Source organism: Uloborus diversus, chromosome 1 (genome assembly GCF_026930045.1).
Source record: "Uloborus diversus isolate 005 chromosome 1, Udiv.v.3.1, whole genome shotgun sequence".
Classification (NCBI taxonomy): Eukaryota; Metazoa; Arthropoda; class Arachnida; order Araneae; family Uloboridae; genus Uloborus; species Uloborus diversus.
This window is the reverse complement of record NC_072731.1, coordinates 160,687,561-160,706,007: the sequence shown is the minus strand read 5'-3', so window position 1 is coordinate 160,706,007 and position 18,447 is coordinate 160,687,561. Positions and strand designations below refer to the sequence as shown.

General features: G+C 34.2%; 1 protein-coding gene across 1 annotated transcript in view; it reads right to left on the bottom strand.

Moving 5' to 3' along the window:
* Positions 1 to 18,175, bottom strand: part of LOC129216614 (serine/threonine-protein kinase SMG1-like) — a 248,709-nt gene extending 230,534 nt beyond the window's left edge. The window contains exon 1 of the mRNA XM_054850834.1: positions 17,755 to 18,175. Within this exon, the coding sequence (XP_054706809.1) occupies positions 17,755 to 18,175 (421 nt within the window). The remainder of the gene's footprint in view (positions 1 to 17,754) is intronic.
* Positions 18,176 to 18,447: the final 272 nt, after the last annotated feature.

The following is an 18,447-nucleotide window of genomic DNA, read 5'->3' as shown; positions in this document are numbered from 1 at the left end:
TTTTAAGGCAGTCTAACGCACCACTGCTCTCATATCTTTTACAACTCGTCTCCCATTCCAATGTTCGCCTCGACTGTTTTAGTCGGGTTGAACCTGTCTTGGTTTTTTTTTTAATTGCACTGATGATGGCACTTGTATTTTAGAGTGCCGAAACAGCTGTTTGCTGGTTTTTTAACCTTTTTTCATTCTGAATTTGTACTTTATATACATTGTCATATTTTATTCATAATTGGTACTTGGTAACTCGGCCGAGTAGTGAAAGGCCGAGTACTCGGTAACTTGGTACTCGGCCGAGTACTTGGTACTCGGCCAAAGTGCTACTCGGTACGTCTCTACACTTTTAAAAAATGAAAAATAATTTTTTGCAATTTGAAATATTTTACCAAATAAACAAAAAATACATTAACTTACATCAACAGTAACTTTAAAATGTAAACATATGATCATGCAACTAGTTTAAGCTGTTAAGTCACCACATTACGTTAAGATCAGTGAGCGAAGCGAACTCCGACCGATTAGCTGTCCCATCTTTTGAACGAAAACTTCATATATTTGCCTAATTTGTTCTTTCCACCAAAGATAAAGATCTTCCACTGCACTGATATTTTGTGTACAGAACTACCCTGTCGTAATTTGTTTCGTCTTTAAATTCCATCATCTTTTCCTTTAATAATGTAGTGATTAGTTTGATAATCCTTGAAGTATTCTTCACATTGGTGCCAAAACTCAGATGGATTTGAGCCGAGAAACAAATGTTGCCAGGTATGGTATTTACTGATCATTTAGTTAGGAAAACCTAAAGCACCGATCTGGTCACATGGTTCAACTACGACGACAGAACACACGTTTTGAGTGAACCTTTCAGCACTTTACTTTAAAATATATCTCGGGATCTAAAATCGTTGCTTTCAAGAGAGAAATGAAGGCTTCACTCTCTTTCTCTCTCTCTTTACGTTTTATCTATTTTCAATTGACATATCACAGTAGAAAATTTCATTACAAAAAGAAGAGCTGCTTTTCTTATTGTCCCCCCCCCCTTTGGCAATGGGTTAAATATTTATTTCAGTTCTCGCTCAACAATAGGTTAAGATAAATACATTTATCATTTGGGAGATATAACCATCCAATGTTTAAATTAAATAATTAACAAAAACGTTTCCGATTTGATCCATTGTACTTATATATATATATATATATTAGGGTGTCCCAAAAAAATGATAGTCGCTCTTTTTAAACGCATACCCTCTTATTTTTTTCCTTTTACATCAAAACCGTTGTAAAAAAGTTTCATGTAATTTGAAGCACGGTAACCCGTGCCGACTTGAGCCTAAAGGCCTAAATGTGCAAATAGCACGTGTATTCATGAGCAAGCGAACGCTGGTGACTCGATACTTTGCGAAGCTCAAAACAGCTGTAAATAGTGCACAGAAAACAAATGAAAACAGAAAAAAACATATGTTGGGGGGGGGGGACTTATCCGCGGCAATTTGCAAACCGTCAAACGTGTCAGTACGAACACATTCCGGTCAGCGAGCGCAGTCTAGTTGTTCCATAGGGAACGAAACATGGGAGTGGAATTGCAAAGTTCGGAAAAAGAGATATTTTTAATAGGGGGAGTCGTAAAACACCAAATTACGGGTTTGAAACTTCTCTCTAACGGACAAGTTCTGTCTGTTTTGTTTTATAACGTTCGAGAAGTAAATTTAACCATCAGTAAAAGTGCAAATCTTGCTATTCGTGAATGCATCATCTTGCATTCCCACCAAATTGTGTTAATAAACTTAAAAACCTGTATCAAATTTGGAGAGACATACAAAAAAATGCAAAAAAACTGCAAGAAATATTCAGGCAGCGCCAACAAGAATTTGAGAGTAATTTAAACAATTTATTCAATATTGCACATGCTGATGCATTTCGGGTAATCAAAATAGAGGAAGATGTGATTTTCTTGCAACTCCAAAGAGAGCCCTGCCGACGTGATCACTTTAGGTGGAGTGGATAAAAAACTGGCCGACAAAGAGGAAAGGGCTCGACTTTGAGCAGTCAAAGAAGAAAACAGCCGCATGAAATACGATTCCGCTTCAACATCTTCGGAATTGTATGAACCTGTACAAGAAGAATCCTTTTTGAGCTCTAATGAAAAAAGTAGTGCAGAAGATTTCCCTGAAACATATAAAGCGGTACCTGGAACAAATTTATCAGAACCTGGAACAAGTACATTCGAACCTGGAACAAGTACATCAGAACCTGAAACAAGTATTATCAGAACCTGGAACAAGTAAATATGTAATGAAAAGCGATTTTATTGCTCCAAAGTCAGTTGCCGCATTTGACAGGTGTCCAAGTATACGAGATTATGTGTTTATTCTTGAAGCTACTATTGACGCACTTGGGTTAAACATTGATAAATTTCCCATAGGTATCTTCAATTCAAAGAATTCGAACCGAAAAGCAGAAAGAACACGAGGAAAGAATAAAAATTGGTTTTCAGTACGAGGTACAATATGTAGTAAATTTACCTTTGGATATGAAACTGTTGCCTGCTTTGAGTGCTCAAAAATCAAAAGAATATCGTTTATCTATAGTTATTTCATAAGGATGTGACAAACAACTCATTGCTTAGACTAAACTGAATAATTCTACAGGAAAAGAACAAACACAGGCTATTTGAAAGGCAGTTTTAGATTGGAATCTGGAAGACAAAGTTCAAAAATCTTTGTTGTGATACTAGCTTCCAAAACAGGTCCTTTAAGTGGCTCTTGCACTATTATTAGTGTTCCCGCTAGGCCATTTTTGAAGGGCGCAGCGCCCTGCCCTTTTCCATATAAGCAGAATGCGGCCTGCCCTTCTTTTAGATCGTGAAATGCGCCCTGCCCTTTTAAAAAATAAGAAATTTCCCCCTGTATTTTTAAAAAGATGCCTCAACCATTGTTTCGATCTGCCGCGATATCTGGGCAATTTTATTTGTCCAGCGATCGTCTGCAAAAACGCCCACGTCTTATCCTTTTTCCCAGAATTTCACCCTAAAAACGGCCCCATAAACAAAAGGGGAAGCAAATACTTAGGCAAAGAGTGGATGAGATTCTCAGAATTCCAACATGCTTATCAGTAGGAAACAAAGGCATGTTCTTCCCTTCTATTGAGGGTGGGTTTTTGAAAGGTTGTGGGAAGGAGTAGGGGCCTCTGGGAAGGGAGAGATCTTTGTTTCATTCCTTCCCATCCTTGATCTTCTGAGAATCAACAATGAGAGAGGGAATAGAGCATTTTCCTAACATTTCAGCCCTTTGAGTCCGTTTTTGGTCTGCACGTGGAAATTAGGCTTAGCCATAGCTGCCAACCTCAAGATACAAAAAATAGGAGCACTTAAGGTAAAAAATAGGAGCACTGAGGGCTAAAATAGGAGCATGAAATCGTGGCCTGCGCAAAACCTTCCTTCTGTACCATAAGTTTCCATAAATTCTAAGCACTTATAAAATGCTTTTCTAAATTTTCATGTTAGATTTTCAACAAAACTACAACCAAGTTTAAAACAAAATTATTTTACATTAAAAAAGCAACATTACATAGATACATATTGAAAAGTTTTAAAAAACATGATTACTGTTTGATTTAATAAAACTGCAATCCTTTTTAAAAATATGCTTTTATACATATCCTACATGCATAAGAACATATTGAAGATTTAAAAAAAACAATTACTTCTTATACTTGGAAGTAAAGCAACTTCGTAGTAAAGGTCAAGACTCTGAAATTTTGAAAGTGGCCAGTGGCACTCGACTCCAAAAAATTAGTGGCCACCAATGTCATTAAGTTTTGAAATACAAACTGGAGAGGGGGAGGCAGTTTTTACAACTTCCCTAAAAAAAAAAAAAAAAAAAAAAAAAAAAAAAAAAAAATTCCCTTCAAGAAAATTATTTTTAAAAAAAACATAACTTTTTGCCTTCTGTTACTTTTAATAGTTTGTATTGAGACAAACAACTAATTCTGTTTTCGGGAACTTAGGCTATTAATAGTCTTGTCTACTTCATGTTGCAAATGACAAAACAGGGCAACAACGCGAAAAAGTCAAGACATTAGATTTTTGAGTTTGTTGCATTAAAAGTAATTATAAATAATTAATGAGCCTTAAAAAAACTAAAATTTAGACGAAATAGCGAATTTTTAGCACATTAGAGTCTAAACCAATGAGGATAGAATAATATTAAGAAAAAAAATTCTGCATTTTTCAAGAAAAAAATTTAGAATTTTCCGAAAAAAAGCCTATTTTGCATTATTTTCAATAGTTTGCATTCCAATAAACAACTAATTCCAATTATGAAAACTTGGCCACTTAAGAGTATTGTGTACTAAAATCTCGCAAATGACCAAATATGGCGACTAAGTCAAAAATTCAGACATAAAATTTTGAATTAACAGCATGAAAAACAATTATATAAATAATTAATGACCCTTAAAAAACTAAAATTTAGACGAAATAGCGAGTTTTTAGCACGTTAGTCTAAACCAATGAGGATAAAATAATATTCTGAAGAAAAAATTTTGCATTTTTCAAGAAAAAAATGTAGAATTTTCCGGGGGAAAAAAACAAAAAACAGTCCATTTTGCATTATTTTCAATAGTTTGCATTGCAATAAACATCTAATTCCGATTTTGAAAACTTGGCCACTTAAGAGTCTTGTGTACTAAAATCTCGCAAATGACCAAATATGGCGACTAAGTCAAAAATTCAGATATAAAATTTTGAATTTATAGCATGAAAATAATTCAAAAATAAAAAATCCCCATGAAACTACAATTTAATTGCGAATTTTTAGCACATCCGTATCCAAAGCAATAAGGATAAAATGAAATTTTAAATGGTATAACTGTTTTCATATTTCTCAATAAAATTATTTAAAATAACCAAAAAAAAAAAAACCATTTTGCAGCACATTTTGCTTATTTTCATTAGTTTGCAGTTAAAAGAAACACCCAATTCTGCTTTGTCTTTGAAAACGAAGGCGCTTAAGTATCGTCTGCTAACTTCCATCTTGTGAATGACCAAACATGGCGGCTACGTTTTACACGTAGCTGAAATACTCGATGAAAAAACGACGATCTCCAACCGGCGCTCCCCCTCAGTGTTTATCCTGACACTAAGCTTCCAAAGCATCAAATTGTCTTCTCTTTTGTTGAGTTTGCGCATAATTCCTGCCTTCGAGGATAGGGAAATCTCTTCTTTTTCCTCAAAAATCGAAAAGTGTACAAGCAAAGTCAAAGAAACGGAGTTTTTTGGAAAAAATCGGATTTTCGGAGTACGCAATAAAAATCGGAGAAACTCCGGGAAAAACGGAGCACTTGGCAGCTAAGTTAGCTAATTTTAGGGCATTGCTAGTGATTGTGTAGCAATCTTTTCACATCTGTTTCTGGAAAGTTAACTTTCTGATTGTTTCATAAGAAGAACATAGTACAAAGCTTACTGGGTTAAAATGCAAGGGTATTTTTTTAATATCTTGGATTTTTAACCCCCCCCCCCCCCCAAAAAAAACCGTTTGAAATGGAAACATCGCATTGACAGGGCTTTCATTCAATTCTTTCCTTTTTGCTAAGTATTTTTATTATCTTTGTATATGTGTGTTGTGTGTGTGTGTGTGATTCATATAACAGATTATTTAAACACTTATTGACATAATGAAAAGCATACTTTTGACATACTTGTGCTTTTTTCTAACTAAAATAATCTTGCACTGTTTCTTTTTCTTTTATAAAAATTATACAATTGATTTTTAAAAAAATCACAAAATAAAAATGCCGAAATATTAAATTTTCGCAAAAATTATCGGAGATAAAAATCTTAGCTTGGCCCAAGCTGCTTATGCATTGCATTTAGGAGCACATACATCTGCCAACACATTTGTGTAATAAATTTGAACTCCAAGACTAGGAAATAGAGCTCAAATAAAGTCTTTTTAGTTTTGCAACTTGCTACCACTGCATTCTTGAAGCACTGCACACAGTATTTTAAGTTAATTATTCTATTTGAAGTGTAATGTATTTAAAAAAGGAGAATTTACACTCATCACAATTTTAATGTCTACTAAAATACTTAATGGCACAATGCACATTACTAAGCAGTTTCTTTGGTAGGAAGAGGAGATCAGTAATTAAATATTGTTCTTCTTAAATTGAAATTCAAAGGGTTTTGAAATGCCTAGATTTTTTTTACTCTTATAGGTAGTTAAAATTATGGCATGAAAAGTGTTGAAAAACACACAAAGACAAGTTTCAGCATTAGCTAAATGTTCCTATGGAGTGTGGAAAATGTACTTAGGGGCAATTCCATGATAAGGTCAACCAGATGATCGAATTTTCAAAATTAAAATTTCTAAACAAATGAGGTGTCATTTTAAAGGTAAAGAGTTGTATATTTTGAAATGCCTGTCTAAAATTTGATCACTTCAGTTATAAATAAGTTACAGGAGGTAAAACTAAGGTCAACATCTTGAGTATTTTCAAACCATATTTGGCGACTCTCGAAGAAATTCTGTTTTCTCCAAAAAATACATACTAATATTATGAATTGATATGAATATCCATTTAAAGATACAATGTCTTGCTGGTGATGTTGCAAAAATGTGTCAAAATATAATTCATTTTGATTTGTAAAAGAATTCCTCTGGGGTAGATTAAGTGTTTTACGTCCGACACCAAAATGTGCAGTTAATTATGCTGAGCCAATAATTTTAAAGCTACATACATGTATTTTTGGGTACAAAGTAGGAATTTCAATCTCTTGGATGTAACCTATTTTCATTTTGTAACAAGTGAATATTCTTTACTAAAATCTAGGTGTCGGACGTAAAAACTTTTTTACGGCCGACACCATTTACGTCTGACACTGTTACATTCCTTTCAACAACATATGTTTTCAACTGTGTTTCTCCTTTTTTTGCCTTTAATTTTAAAGTTAAAGTGAAACATGCATAAAAAACAACTTAGTGAAATCACTGCATATACATTTAGGGTTGATAGGGGTAAGTTGGACCCCGTTTGAGAAAAGTTGTGTTGAATGCACATAATACAGTTGATTAAGATCAATTTTGGCAAATTTGCCAAAACTAAAACAAACTAAAAGAAATTGGAAATACTAAATGACTGCGTCTATGTAAAGTTGGCAAAGGAAGAACCATTATCAACATTCAACCCATATAAATCTTGATGGTTTTCTTTCAGGTAAGTTTCACAAATAACTAATCACCAGCTTTTGTAGCTGAACTATCAATTCCTGCTAAGTCATCATAGTTGTCTTGTATTTCACTAATACAAATATTTCATCAAAGTTGCTTTTGATTTTCAAATCCTCACTGTTAGAGGGGGAACCACTTACCCCATAGTGTGGGGACGTTTTATAGAGAAATTTTACGGGGTAAGTGGGGCCTCTCCTCTAAAACAATTTTTAATAATATTTTACTCAAAAATTCTGATTGAAGTATGCACTTTAAGTTAAACTGTACATGAATGTTTAATGATCATAAAAAAAAATAAATGCTAACTGGGAATCACTTCTTTGAAAAATGCAGCTTAAACTCGCCAAAAAAAATTTCCAGATTTTTTTTTTTTTTTTTTTTTGACTAAGTTTTTTGACCTAGAAAAAAAATTCCACGTTACCCAAATATACGCAAAACTAATCACTGTGATGAACCATGTCATAATCAATGTAACAAAGTATAAAAACCATATGGATATTTCAGTTTTTGGAGGGTGACCCGCTTACCCCAGTGTCCCACTTCCCCCAATCAACCCTACTTTTGAATTTACTTTGTAAATTAAGTTTCAGTATATGTAACCTATAATTTACATATTTATAACTGTAATCATTGTTATGAATTTACATTTAAGAGCAATAGTTTACGTCCAATATGAACAATTTACGTCCGACACCGAAAATTTACGTCCGACACCAAGCTAAAAATAATTTTTTAAATAATTTTATTCCCTATAATATCATTTGAAAACTGTGAAATATGCTTCAATCATAAGTATACTTTAGATCTATGCTGCTTTTAAAATTAAAATGTAAGCCAATTCACAGACTTTTAATAATTTTTAAGTGAACCATCAATTTTACTATTTGTGTGTTTACGTCCGACACCAACTCTTTAAATTTTTTAAATTTATACTTTAGAGATCTATTTTGAAAAACTAACATGATTTTTTATTCAGTGGGATGTAGTAAGTATCTTGTAAATAAATTTGATCATTTTGGGACAATTTATGTTTGGTAAACGGAATTAAAACTGAGAAATTTTTCTTCATTTTTTACATCCGACACCATGGAATTGCCCTTAGCTTAGTTGGCATTTGTGTGTGTGGGGGGGGGGGCTTCCTCTATTCTGAAGACAAGTGCGTTTTCTGGATGAAATCATTTTTAATACTAAAGTCAGTGGTGATGACGATCAAGGGGGGGGGGGGTCATGGTGCAGAATAGACTGAGTTTTTTCAAGGTGTTTTAAGTGTTATTTCTCCTCTTATTTTTTTTTTTTTTTTTTTTTGGGAGAGGGCGCTCAGTACGTTTTGAGTGGTGCATCATTGGTCTTGGTGGGGGGGGGGGGGGGGGGGGGCACCGCATTGATATAGTGCCCTTTTTTTAAAAAGTGCCCCTTTCAAAGGCCAGCACCCTGCCCTTTTTTTCCCTAGAGTGAACACTACTATTATTGAGCATATATTTGATAGAGAAATGCTTTCCTTTGCTTGCCGCCATCATATATATATGAACTGATCTATCCCACTAAAATACAGTGCTATGGAGGAGCTGTGGAGTGGTTCCGAACTGTACCCTAACTTGTAAAATTTACTTGACTTTTACCGTGCTGAACTCACTAATATTACGGTCAACTAGAGCTTTAAAAGAACAATCTATAAGCAAAATGTGCGTGCAAATGTCCCATACGTGACGATGGAATCGCCCCTATCAAGAGTTGATAGAACTGCCTATCTTTTTTAGATGGAGATACAGAAAATGAATTTAAAATAAGACCCGGGAGCCATGCACCAAGCTTGATGGACGGCTAGAGCGATTTACTCCCTAAAACTATTCCTATTTAGTTCACAACTAAAATTATATACGAAGGAAAATGAAGCATGAAACCATGGCTTCAATGCATTTTGGCAGTCAAAGCACCCAACAAAGATTTGTGCTTTTTCAAAAAGTGTACGAAAATGTGGATCCTATTATCTCAAAAGCTCCTCTACAAAAATTCATCCAGCTTTTATGGTATGGTCAATAATAATATGGTCAATAATATTTTATTCTTTGATGTGAAAAAGACTCTCAATGCTTAGAGCAGTAAACAATGCAACTGAAAGAGCGGTGAAAATGATGCAGGACTTTAATGGTTTGCTTACAGCTGATGAGGAACAAAAACAATTCGTGTTAAGTTGCGTTCAAGAGCACCGGAAGCTCTATCCTAACCGCAAAAAGCAAACATTGAAATAAAAATGTGTGCAGTAATGGTTCTTGTAATCTAATATTGTTGTAAATTTCTGCTTTAAATTGATGTCAGGTGTAGTAAGGAATTATACAGTTAGCAATCTTTCCACTGTAGTCGCCGTACAGGATATCAGGTCCAACTTTGACCTCAAGTCGGCACGGGTTCCCGTTATTTTATTGCAATAAAACTTTTTTCTCATGTTTCTGAGGTGAAAAGGAAAAAATTTGGAGGGTATGTGCATTCGATTTCACAATTTTTTTTTTCACCATTATATCTTAGGACACCCTTATATATAAACCATGCTCGCCACAACTTAATTAAACGCAAAAAATTTAATCAAAATTGGTCCAACCGTTTAAAAGCCTTATAGTGACAAACAGCCGTACAGAAGATTTTTATATATTAAGATTGTGTACTAATGGTGAATGCTTATTACTGTTTCCAATTACAGATGATTTGTCAATTAAAATCGAGGTACAGATGTGATATACCCCCCCCCCCCCCATTTGGCGACATCCGATTTTTTGCACAAAATTGAAATATTTTTCTCGCCAATGAGGCGATAAATTTTTAAGCATGGCATCCCTGGTGAAACTAACCTGTGGTTGGCAACGCTAAGGCAAACTTGTTCGAACTTGTTTACTTGCATTCTTTACTTGGTTTTACGCAGGAGAGATACGTGTTGTTTTGTGCAATATACCTTACAGGAATGCTTATTTTGTGTTAGTTTAGATTCAGTAGTTGTGTTTTGAAGTAAAAACATTAGAAAATGCCAGTTTCTTCAAACTTGAAGGTTAATTAAAAGTTAACTCCAATGTGGTGTGTATCTGTAACGCGCCATTGTCAGATGATGTTTTGTTTTGGACTGAGTGTGAGGATTTATACCATAAAAAGGTAAGTTCTTTATTTTAGAATTCACATAAAAATTCTCACTTCGGAAATTCTTTGTTTTTTACAAATCCTTGAGGGGTTCTTGTAGCTTTTAACTTTATTTTTACTGTATGTTAATTAATTTTACAAAAATAGTTCGGTTATTTTGTTCTAAAAGTTAATTCTTATCGATGCCACGAATTAATTAGACATTAACGTGCCTCCTTTAGGTACTGAATTTTATGTTAACAATTGAAAGTTCTTTCAGTTGTACTCTTAAAAATGCTGAATTTTATTAATAAATCTGCACAATAATGGTGCATATTTCACACTTAAAACTGTGTCATTATTGTACACTGAACGGAAGGAGCCACCCTTGGGTGTACATTAGGGTGGTCCAAAATTTCGAAGGTGAAAATTTTTTGAGTCCTACCCTCCCATTTTGTTCCAATGTAATAAAAAATAAACCAGACAAAATTTTAAAACATTTCGATAATATTTAGAGGTAGCTCAACGCAGATAAAGTTTTCATCATTGCTGAATAGAACTCGTACGATAAACGACCATTGACCTTACTAAGGTAAAATACAATTGCTATTTTTATTAACAAGAAAACAATTGCTTTATAAAATTGCTATTTTATATAGAGACTTAACCATAGCCATTTTGAAAAGACTTTCGTAAATGAAAGTAAATACATAAAATCTATTCCTTTAACAGTCGTGATCGAATAAATTTTCAACTTGTTGTTGCTTATGTATGTATTCTTAATTGTTTTGGTTTTGATTTCACCACAGTTGGAATGGCAGTTTGCCCTTATTTTTGAAATGCATATGTCTCTTTACTTTAAAATAACTGAGCATGGCAAATACATCAATTAGACCAAATTAGAGGTTTATCTTCTTAGTTCAACCATAAGTGAGATGACAGGTAGTAAACTACCTTCAATTCATATGGCATTGAGTATGTTTCTTCATAACCATATTGAATTAAAGAAAACTGTAAGAGAATCTTCAAGAAGTATAATAGAAGAAATAAAATTTTGGCAGAAAGCCAGAATACCCGTACAAAGACCCCAAAACTGTCAGCCCAAGTTAGAAAAACTTTATTAACAATGGAAGTTATTGAAAAAAAAAAACAGAAGTACAATGACACAAAAAAAAATTAAGAAGGTGAGCTTTGCACGACTGGGGCCTAACTGACAAAGTTTCTGCAATGTGCTTTGACACAACGAGTGTCAATACCGGGGAAAGCAAGGGTACCTGTGTTTCACTAGAGCAAAAACTAAAGAAAAGGTTACTATATTTTCCATGTCGACATCACATTATGGAATTAATTATTGGTGCGGTGTTTAATAAATGTTTGGGTTTTTCTTCCGCACCATACGTACCTCTTTTTAAACGATTCCAGGCCAACTGGGAATTCATAGACAAAGACTAATACATCATAGGCATCAACAATAAGGACATTTTAGCACAAGTTACAAATGTAAAGGCTGATACAATAAATAGTATTTGTTGAAAGATTACTACATGACACGCAAGCGAGAGATGATTATGGAGAATGTCTTGAACTATGCTTAATATTTCTCGGTAAAGCTTCTCCACTTGGTATCAAATTTGTAGCACCTGGGGCTATGCATCATGCTAGATGGATGTCCAAAATTTTGTATTGTTTCAAAATATGGATGTTTAGCTATCAATTTACCATCACGTCAATAGAAGAAAAGGGATTGCAAAAAATATGCATATTTGTTGTACGTGTGTATTTAAAGGTTTGGACGACTGCTTCTATGCTTCAAATGTACCTTATAACGATTTTAATGAAATCTTTATTGAAGAATAAAAAGATTGACGAAGACATATGCAAAATTGCAACTCAGAAACTTGCCAATCACATGTGGTATTTGTCAGAAGAGCTCGTGGCATTAGCCCTTTTTGCCAATAAAGTGCCACACTGCATTAAAAGATAGATGGTGAAGACGATGAATGAAGTAAATGGGAAAAAAAATGTGGTGAAGCGCCATAAGATTTTGCTAAAACATTTTATGGATATGAAATTCGAAAAACTTGTGGCAAAGGGGTCAATTTCATTTTTTTCAAAGCATGGGTTTTGCTGATACCTTCATTCACGTAGATCCAGAAATCTGGGAGCTTCAGGAGGATTTTAAGAAAGCAAAAAGGATTATTCAAGGAATTTCAGTGGTTAATGATAAAGGGGTATAGCCCTTATAAAACAGTTTAATAGAAAAATGACATGCAATGAAGAACAATTCCAATTCTTGTTGCAAGTTGTTGCAGAACATTGAGGAGCTTATCCCGGGTGTAAAAAGCAGAGTTTGTAATGTTTACTAAGGAAAGCCATATACATAACTGTTGAAATATTATTATTATGCAACTATTTTTAACTTACAAAATGCAGGTAATTTTACTTAAATAAATTATATACTTTTCCTAGCATCAATTTTAATTCTATCTGCATTTATGGCATTAAATGGTAAAACGCGGAACTTTGAGGCTGTTGAGCTACCTCTAAATGTTAAAATTATGAGCTCAAACTTCACAATAATTATTTTTTACTCAGATGGAACCAAATGAGGGGTAGGACCAATAAAAATCAGGAATTTTTTAAAAAGGGCCTTTTTTGGACCACCCTAGTGTACATACACATGAATATGCATAATATACATAAATATACATAATTGTGACCATACTCCGACTGTAATGTATATTAACAGTCGGAGGGATAACGGACCGAGTGGAGCGAGGTCCTGGCGAGCCAGAGGTCTCATAGTACTTTCGTAATGAGACCGAGGCAGGGCCGGCGAGCCGAGGTCTCATTACGAAAGTACTATGAGACCGAGGGCTCGTATCCCGGAGAAATGATGAAAAAACAATTAATGCATTAATTTCGACTTGTAATTAATACAATAATTTATTTCATTGTATTTTAATATGTTTACAAAAAACCCCGGCCCTGTACATTTTTGAAGCATATATTCGTGATGTTTTTTGTTGTGCTTTTATGTTGTTTTTATATATATTGTGTTCTGAAGTGCTTTGATCATGTTTTTTTATCTGATTTTTTCCTGTTGGCGCTAAAAAAGCATCGCTAAGAACGATGTATGACATATGTCGTCATACATCGTTTTCTTGGCGACGCTTTCTTGGCGCCAACAGGAAAAAGTCGCCAAGGGTGGGGTATATCACATCAGTTCCAAAATCGATTTAATGTGCTATATTGATCTTTAAACTTTATATTTTTCACTCTACACACAAAAGAGAATAAGGTAGTTACAATGTTCAAAAGAAAAAATCACTAAAATTATAGCAAATATTGTTTGAGTTATGCCGTCCAACGTGCCCCACCAGGCAGGGTTGCTATTTTGTCCACTTTTTTGTAAAAAGTCTGGGACGCCAGAATGGACAAAACTGGACGAAATGAAAAGTAAACTGGTTATGTATACATAAATTTATTGTTATGGTGTAATAATATTAGTATATTATTCTAATACATTTTTATATGAATGAATCATTTAATTAAAATAGAATCATTAGCAATAAAATTTCATAAATTTTTTAATTACACATTGGTGTAGCTAATTTTAGATCATAATTTACTTAAAAGTAATGAAATTTAACAATGGGAATATCCTACTGGGCATGATTAGACTATTATATACAATAGTAGAAAATATAAACTCAATGGGAAAGTCAAATGAAATGCTTGGAGACATACATACAGAACAAAGATTTATAGACTAAAAATGTTAATATTTTTAGTTTTTATTGATGTCACCCCATAGTAAAATATTTGTATGAGCATCGGCTCTCCTCTGATATGCCCCCCTCTTGGCGAGATTTTAATTTTTCGCTCAATACGAAAATCGCCAATAAGGCGATAACTTGGCAACCCTGGTTTTGCAACTTGAACGCTGGAAAGTAGTTTCTCGAAGTCTGTCTTTTTGCACGTGTCTCTGTGGTAGGAGGTAGGTGCTCATATGTTCCGCTCTTAGGAAGATTTTAAGTTGAATACTCTAAAATAAAGTTTCAATTCAAACTTTATTTTAGAGTATTCTTTTTCTTGTTGTTTTTTAATGTTAATTTAGTTGAATTTTCTATTTTAATTATGAGTTCGGTTTGTGATGTTGTCCAAATGTATCAATTGAAATTTTTGAATGAAAAATTGTGAATACAAAAATGAGGATATGTTTGTAAAGTTTTTGGAAATAATTCGCGAAATTAATTGGGTGGAGTACAAAATACAAGTAAAATAAGGTTGTTTTTTTTTGGAATTTTTTTTGTCAAAACAAACATAATTTAAATATTTTTGTAAAGTAATGATAATAAAAAATGGGATAATTTCCCTAAGAGCGGAACATATGTGCACTGCCTCACGTGAGGAAGTAAAAGAAAAGTAAAAAAGGTAAGTGAACATATTTTGAATTATTGTGTTTTTAGTGTGTTTCTGGTAGTTTGTATTTTGGTCTGGTTGGCATTTTTGTAGCACAAAAATGGTGTTAATTTCACATAAAATCTGTGACTTTATTGTATACTGAACGGAGGAGATCTGTGACTTATATCCGACTGTGATGTATATTAAAAGTCGGAGGGATAACGGACCGAGCGGCAGCGAGGTCCTGGCGAGCCCGAGGTCTCATAGTACTTTCGTAATGAGACCGAGGCAGGGCCGGCGAGCCGAGGTCTCATTACGAAAGTACTATGAGACCGAGGGCTCGTATCCCGGAGAAACAACGGAAAAAATTAATGCATTAATTTCATTAAATAATTAATGACATAATTTGAATTTTTCCTGTTGGCACTAAAAAAGCATCGCTAAGAACGATGTATGACATATGACGTCATACATAGTTTTTTTGGCGACGCTTTTTTGGCGCCAACAGGAAAAAGTCGCCAAGAGGGGGGTATATCAGATTTGTTCCCGAGCATCTTTTATGGATATGTTAATGCCGTACAAATTTAAAAAAATTACTACTTTAGTAGGTTTGTGGGTACTCAGAACAGCGTACCGGAAGAGGCTATAATAGGCAAGAGGGTAGATAGCTTTAAAACGGCCATTAATCTTCATTGGGGACTAATAAATTGACTAGTGGGGAACAGCACAGTCAGAGCCTGTTGCTGATCATCAAATTTGTATTTGTATAGCAAAAACAAATCTCAATTCATGCCAACATTTCTTTTATTAATATCAAGTAGTTTTTCTTCTTTTTTTTTTCTTTTTTTAAATATGATTTATGTTTTGAAACTCAAACCTTTAAAAACTTTTTATTTCTACTTGTTAATTTTATAAATGCACTTATTATGGGCAATTAACCTCCACATCATAGTTAAACGTCATAAAATTTACAGCTGATAAGCTTGTTTTATAAATGCTATTACATGCATTAATAATTTATTTTGACACTCATTTGATTTATTAACACTTACATAAACTTCAACTGATCTTACTTTTTTTTCACTTTTAAATATTTTACCATCAATTGTTTATGTACAGATTTATGTATGCTATTTTTATATTAAAATATTACTTGAATAGGAAAAATCTATATAATTATTTATTATATTCAAACTTCAAATTTTTTACTCAAAATTTTCAGTTTACTGATGAAGTGGACAAAAAGGACAAAGTGACATTTTGTCCTGGACTGTTTTTTCCAAGTTTTTCCGGGGTGGACAAAATAGGACAACCCTGCCACCACGTGGACCAACGTACTCCACCCATGAGGCACGTTGGTCCACTTTAAAAGGTTTCATTAAAAAATTGAATATAAAACGAGCTGATGTGTGCATCACATGACTTCCTTTTACTCCAATTTCCCATTATTGGCAATTTTAATGTGGTTCAATAGTTTATTCCTAAATATCACCAACAGTGACCAAATTGAAATCAAATTATTTTTAAAAAATCACCAAATTTGTCACCAAGTTGGCGACAAAACTTGGCAACATAAAGACTGGCGATATCCGCCAAATTATAGCACCACTTGAGTATACATCGAAATTAACAATGATTTCCCCCCAAAAATGGGGCAAAAGAACCCTTTAGAAACACCCGAATGTAACCAAAAGGGGAGGTGCACAACTAGACCCTACTAGAAGTCTACGTACCAAATTTCAACTTTCTAGGAACCGTTCTTGAGTTATGCGACATACATACACATGTCCGCACATACATAAAGACGTCACAAGAAAACTCGTGGAAATTAACTTGGGAATCGTCGAAATGAATATTTCGTGTGTCTACCCGTTTTTGGGGACTTATCCACAAGTGGTGGAGTCGAAAAATAAACTCAACATTCAGTCGGGGGGGAGCAAAATGGAAATTAAGGTCGATTTTTGGATGAAATTTTTTTTTTTGCGAATACAATACTTCCTTTTTTTTTAAAAGGAAGTAAAAAGTTTATCAATACAACATTTCCAAAAAAATCTGGTGTTAAGAAGGGTTTAGTGTACTTATTGTAGAAAACGAAACAGCTAATAAAATTTTTTGATAAGAAAAATAAATAAGTAAAAAAGCCTTCCCTTACTGAAAGTAAGGAAGTTCTAATTTCTAAAAGGGGTGCTTAGCCCCCCCCCCCCCCCAATATGGGCGCCCATGATCAGGAATGATAGTGGACTCAAGTAAAATTTTCTGAAGACAGCGTGAAACTTTCAGAATCTATGAGAAAGCTCAAATTTAAAAAACATTCACCTCAGACAACCCACTTTTGTTCTAAAGGACATTTGTACCAAACTACTTTTGAACCCTCTCTTTCCAAAATGAAAACCAGAAACTGGACCTGCCCTTCGTGCTGTCAGCTCAATGTACTAAGTCAAGAGAAAAACAAAATGCAAAAGAATTAAATATTCTGGCTTCCTTAAGAGGTTTTCCACCTCCAGCTCAGTCACTCCTATGCCGGGCTGATGAGTGCTAATTAGCACAAAACTGCAGTCCTCGGCTGGAATTGACTGAGCTGGGGGTGTATTTCATGTAAGAACTAAATATTGTTGGCATTATGTTTTTTTTTGTTCCCCCCCACACCTTGTAACTCAAAAACCTTCTCTTCAAACTACAATCTTAGCCCTGCCACTTTGCTGCCAAAATGAAAAAAAAAGTGACATGTGTCTTTGCCAAGAACAATGAGATAGATTTTAACAAATTCAGTTTACTATCTATACCTCTCTATCTATGCATTTGGTTTTTTTTTTTTTTTTTTTTTTTGAAATAGTTAACGTACAATTGATGCAAAAACACTGCCTGAAAAAAATAACTGTTGCAAAACAAATACGCTAAGAGCTAGAATGACAGGTTTGGGTACTTTCAGACTGAGACGTGAACACATTTTCCCCCATCCATGTGTTTTAAAATAACAATAACAGACTTTAAAGTTGTTATGCATAAAAAGCTAAATTACCTGAACGCTTAGATGCAAAATCTCGGTCACGAGGTGTCATATTTCGATTGAAGTAGGAACCGTAGTTTAAACGTCCGGAAAACTCGTTCCTCTCGTTCCTCATTGAATCGGAGTGTGGTACACGTCCTGGCGAAACTTCTCTACTTGTTCCCTTAGAAAAATTCGACTGAGGTTTGACACGATCTTGTCGCCGGAACACAAGACTACCTTGACTTTCTTTGCTGTTTGAGCGCGATTTTTCGATATAATTCTCTTTGAATCTAGTATATGACGTCGCATGTGATAAATTTGGCCGTTCTGTAGAACTACGCCGAGTGGGAGGTTCGTCTCCATGAGATCGCTCATCTTCGTCACGTCGTGTTCGGATGATTTTTTCCCTCCTCGGCTCTTTAGTTCGGCTAAAGGAGGACCTCTGATTCATTACCCTTTCATATGCCCAATAAATTTAAAAGTTATCGCTATCAGCTAATCAGCTCAAAACAAAATATTAGAGTCGTCGCCATGATGGAATCTTTAATGTTGCCAGCACATGGTTCACTAAAACCAGAGTGTAATCACTGACGAGAGGCTGATCTTTATAAATGATTAAAAAAAATAATTAAAATTAATTTGAATTTTGATATCTTGAATTCAAATTATGTAGAGCCGCTATATAGACAGGCCGACGCATCAGCTTAAGTTTAGCCATTTTGG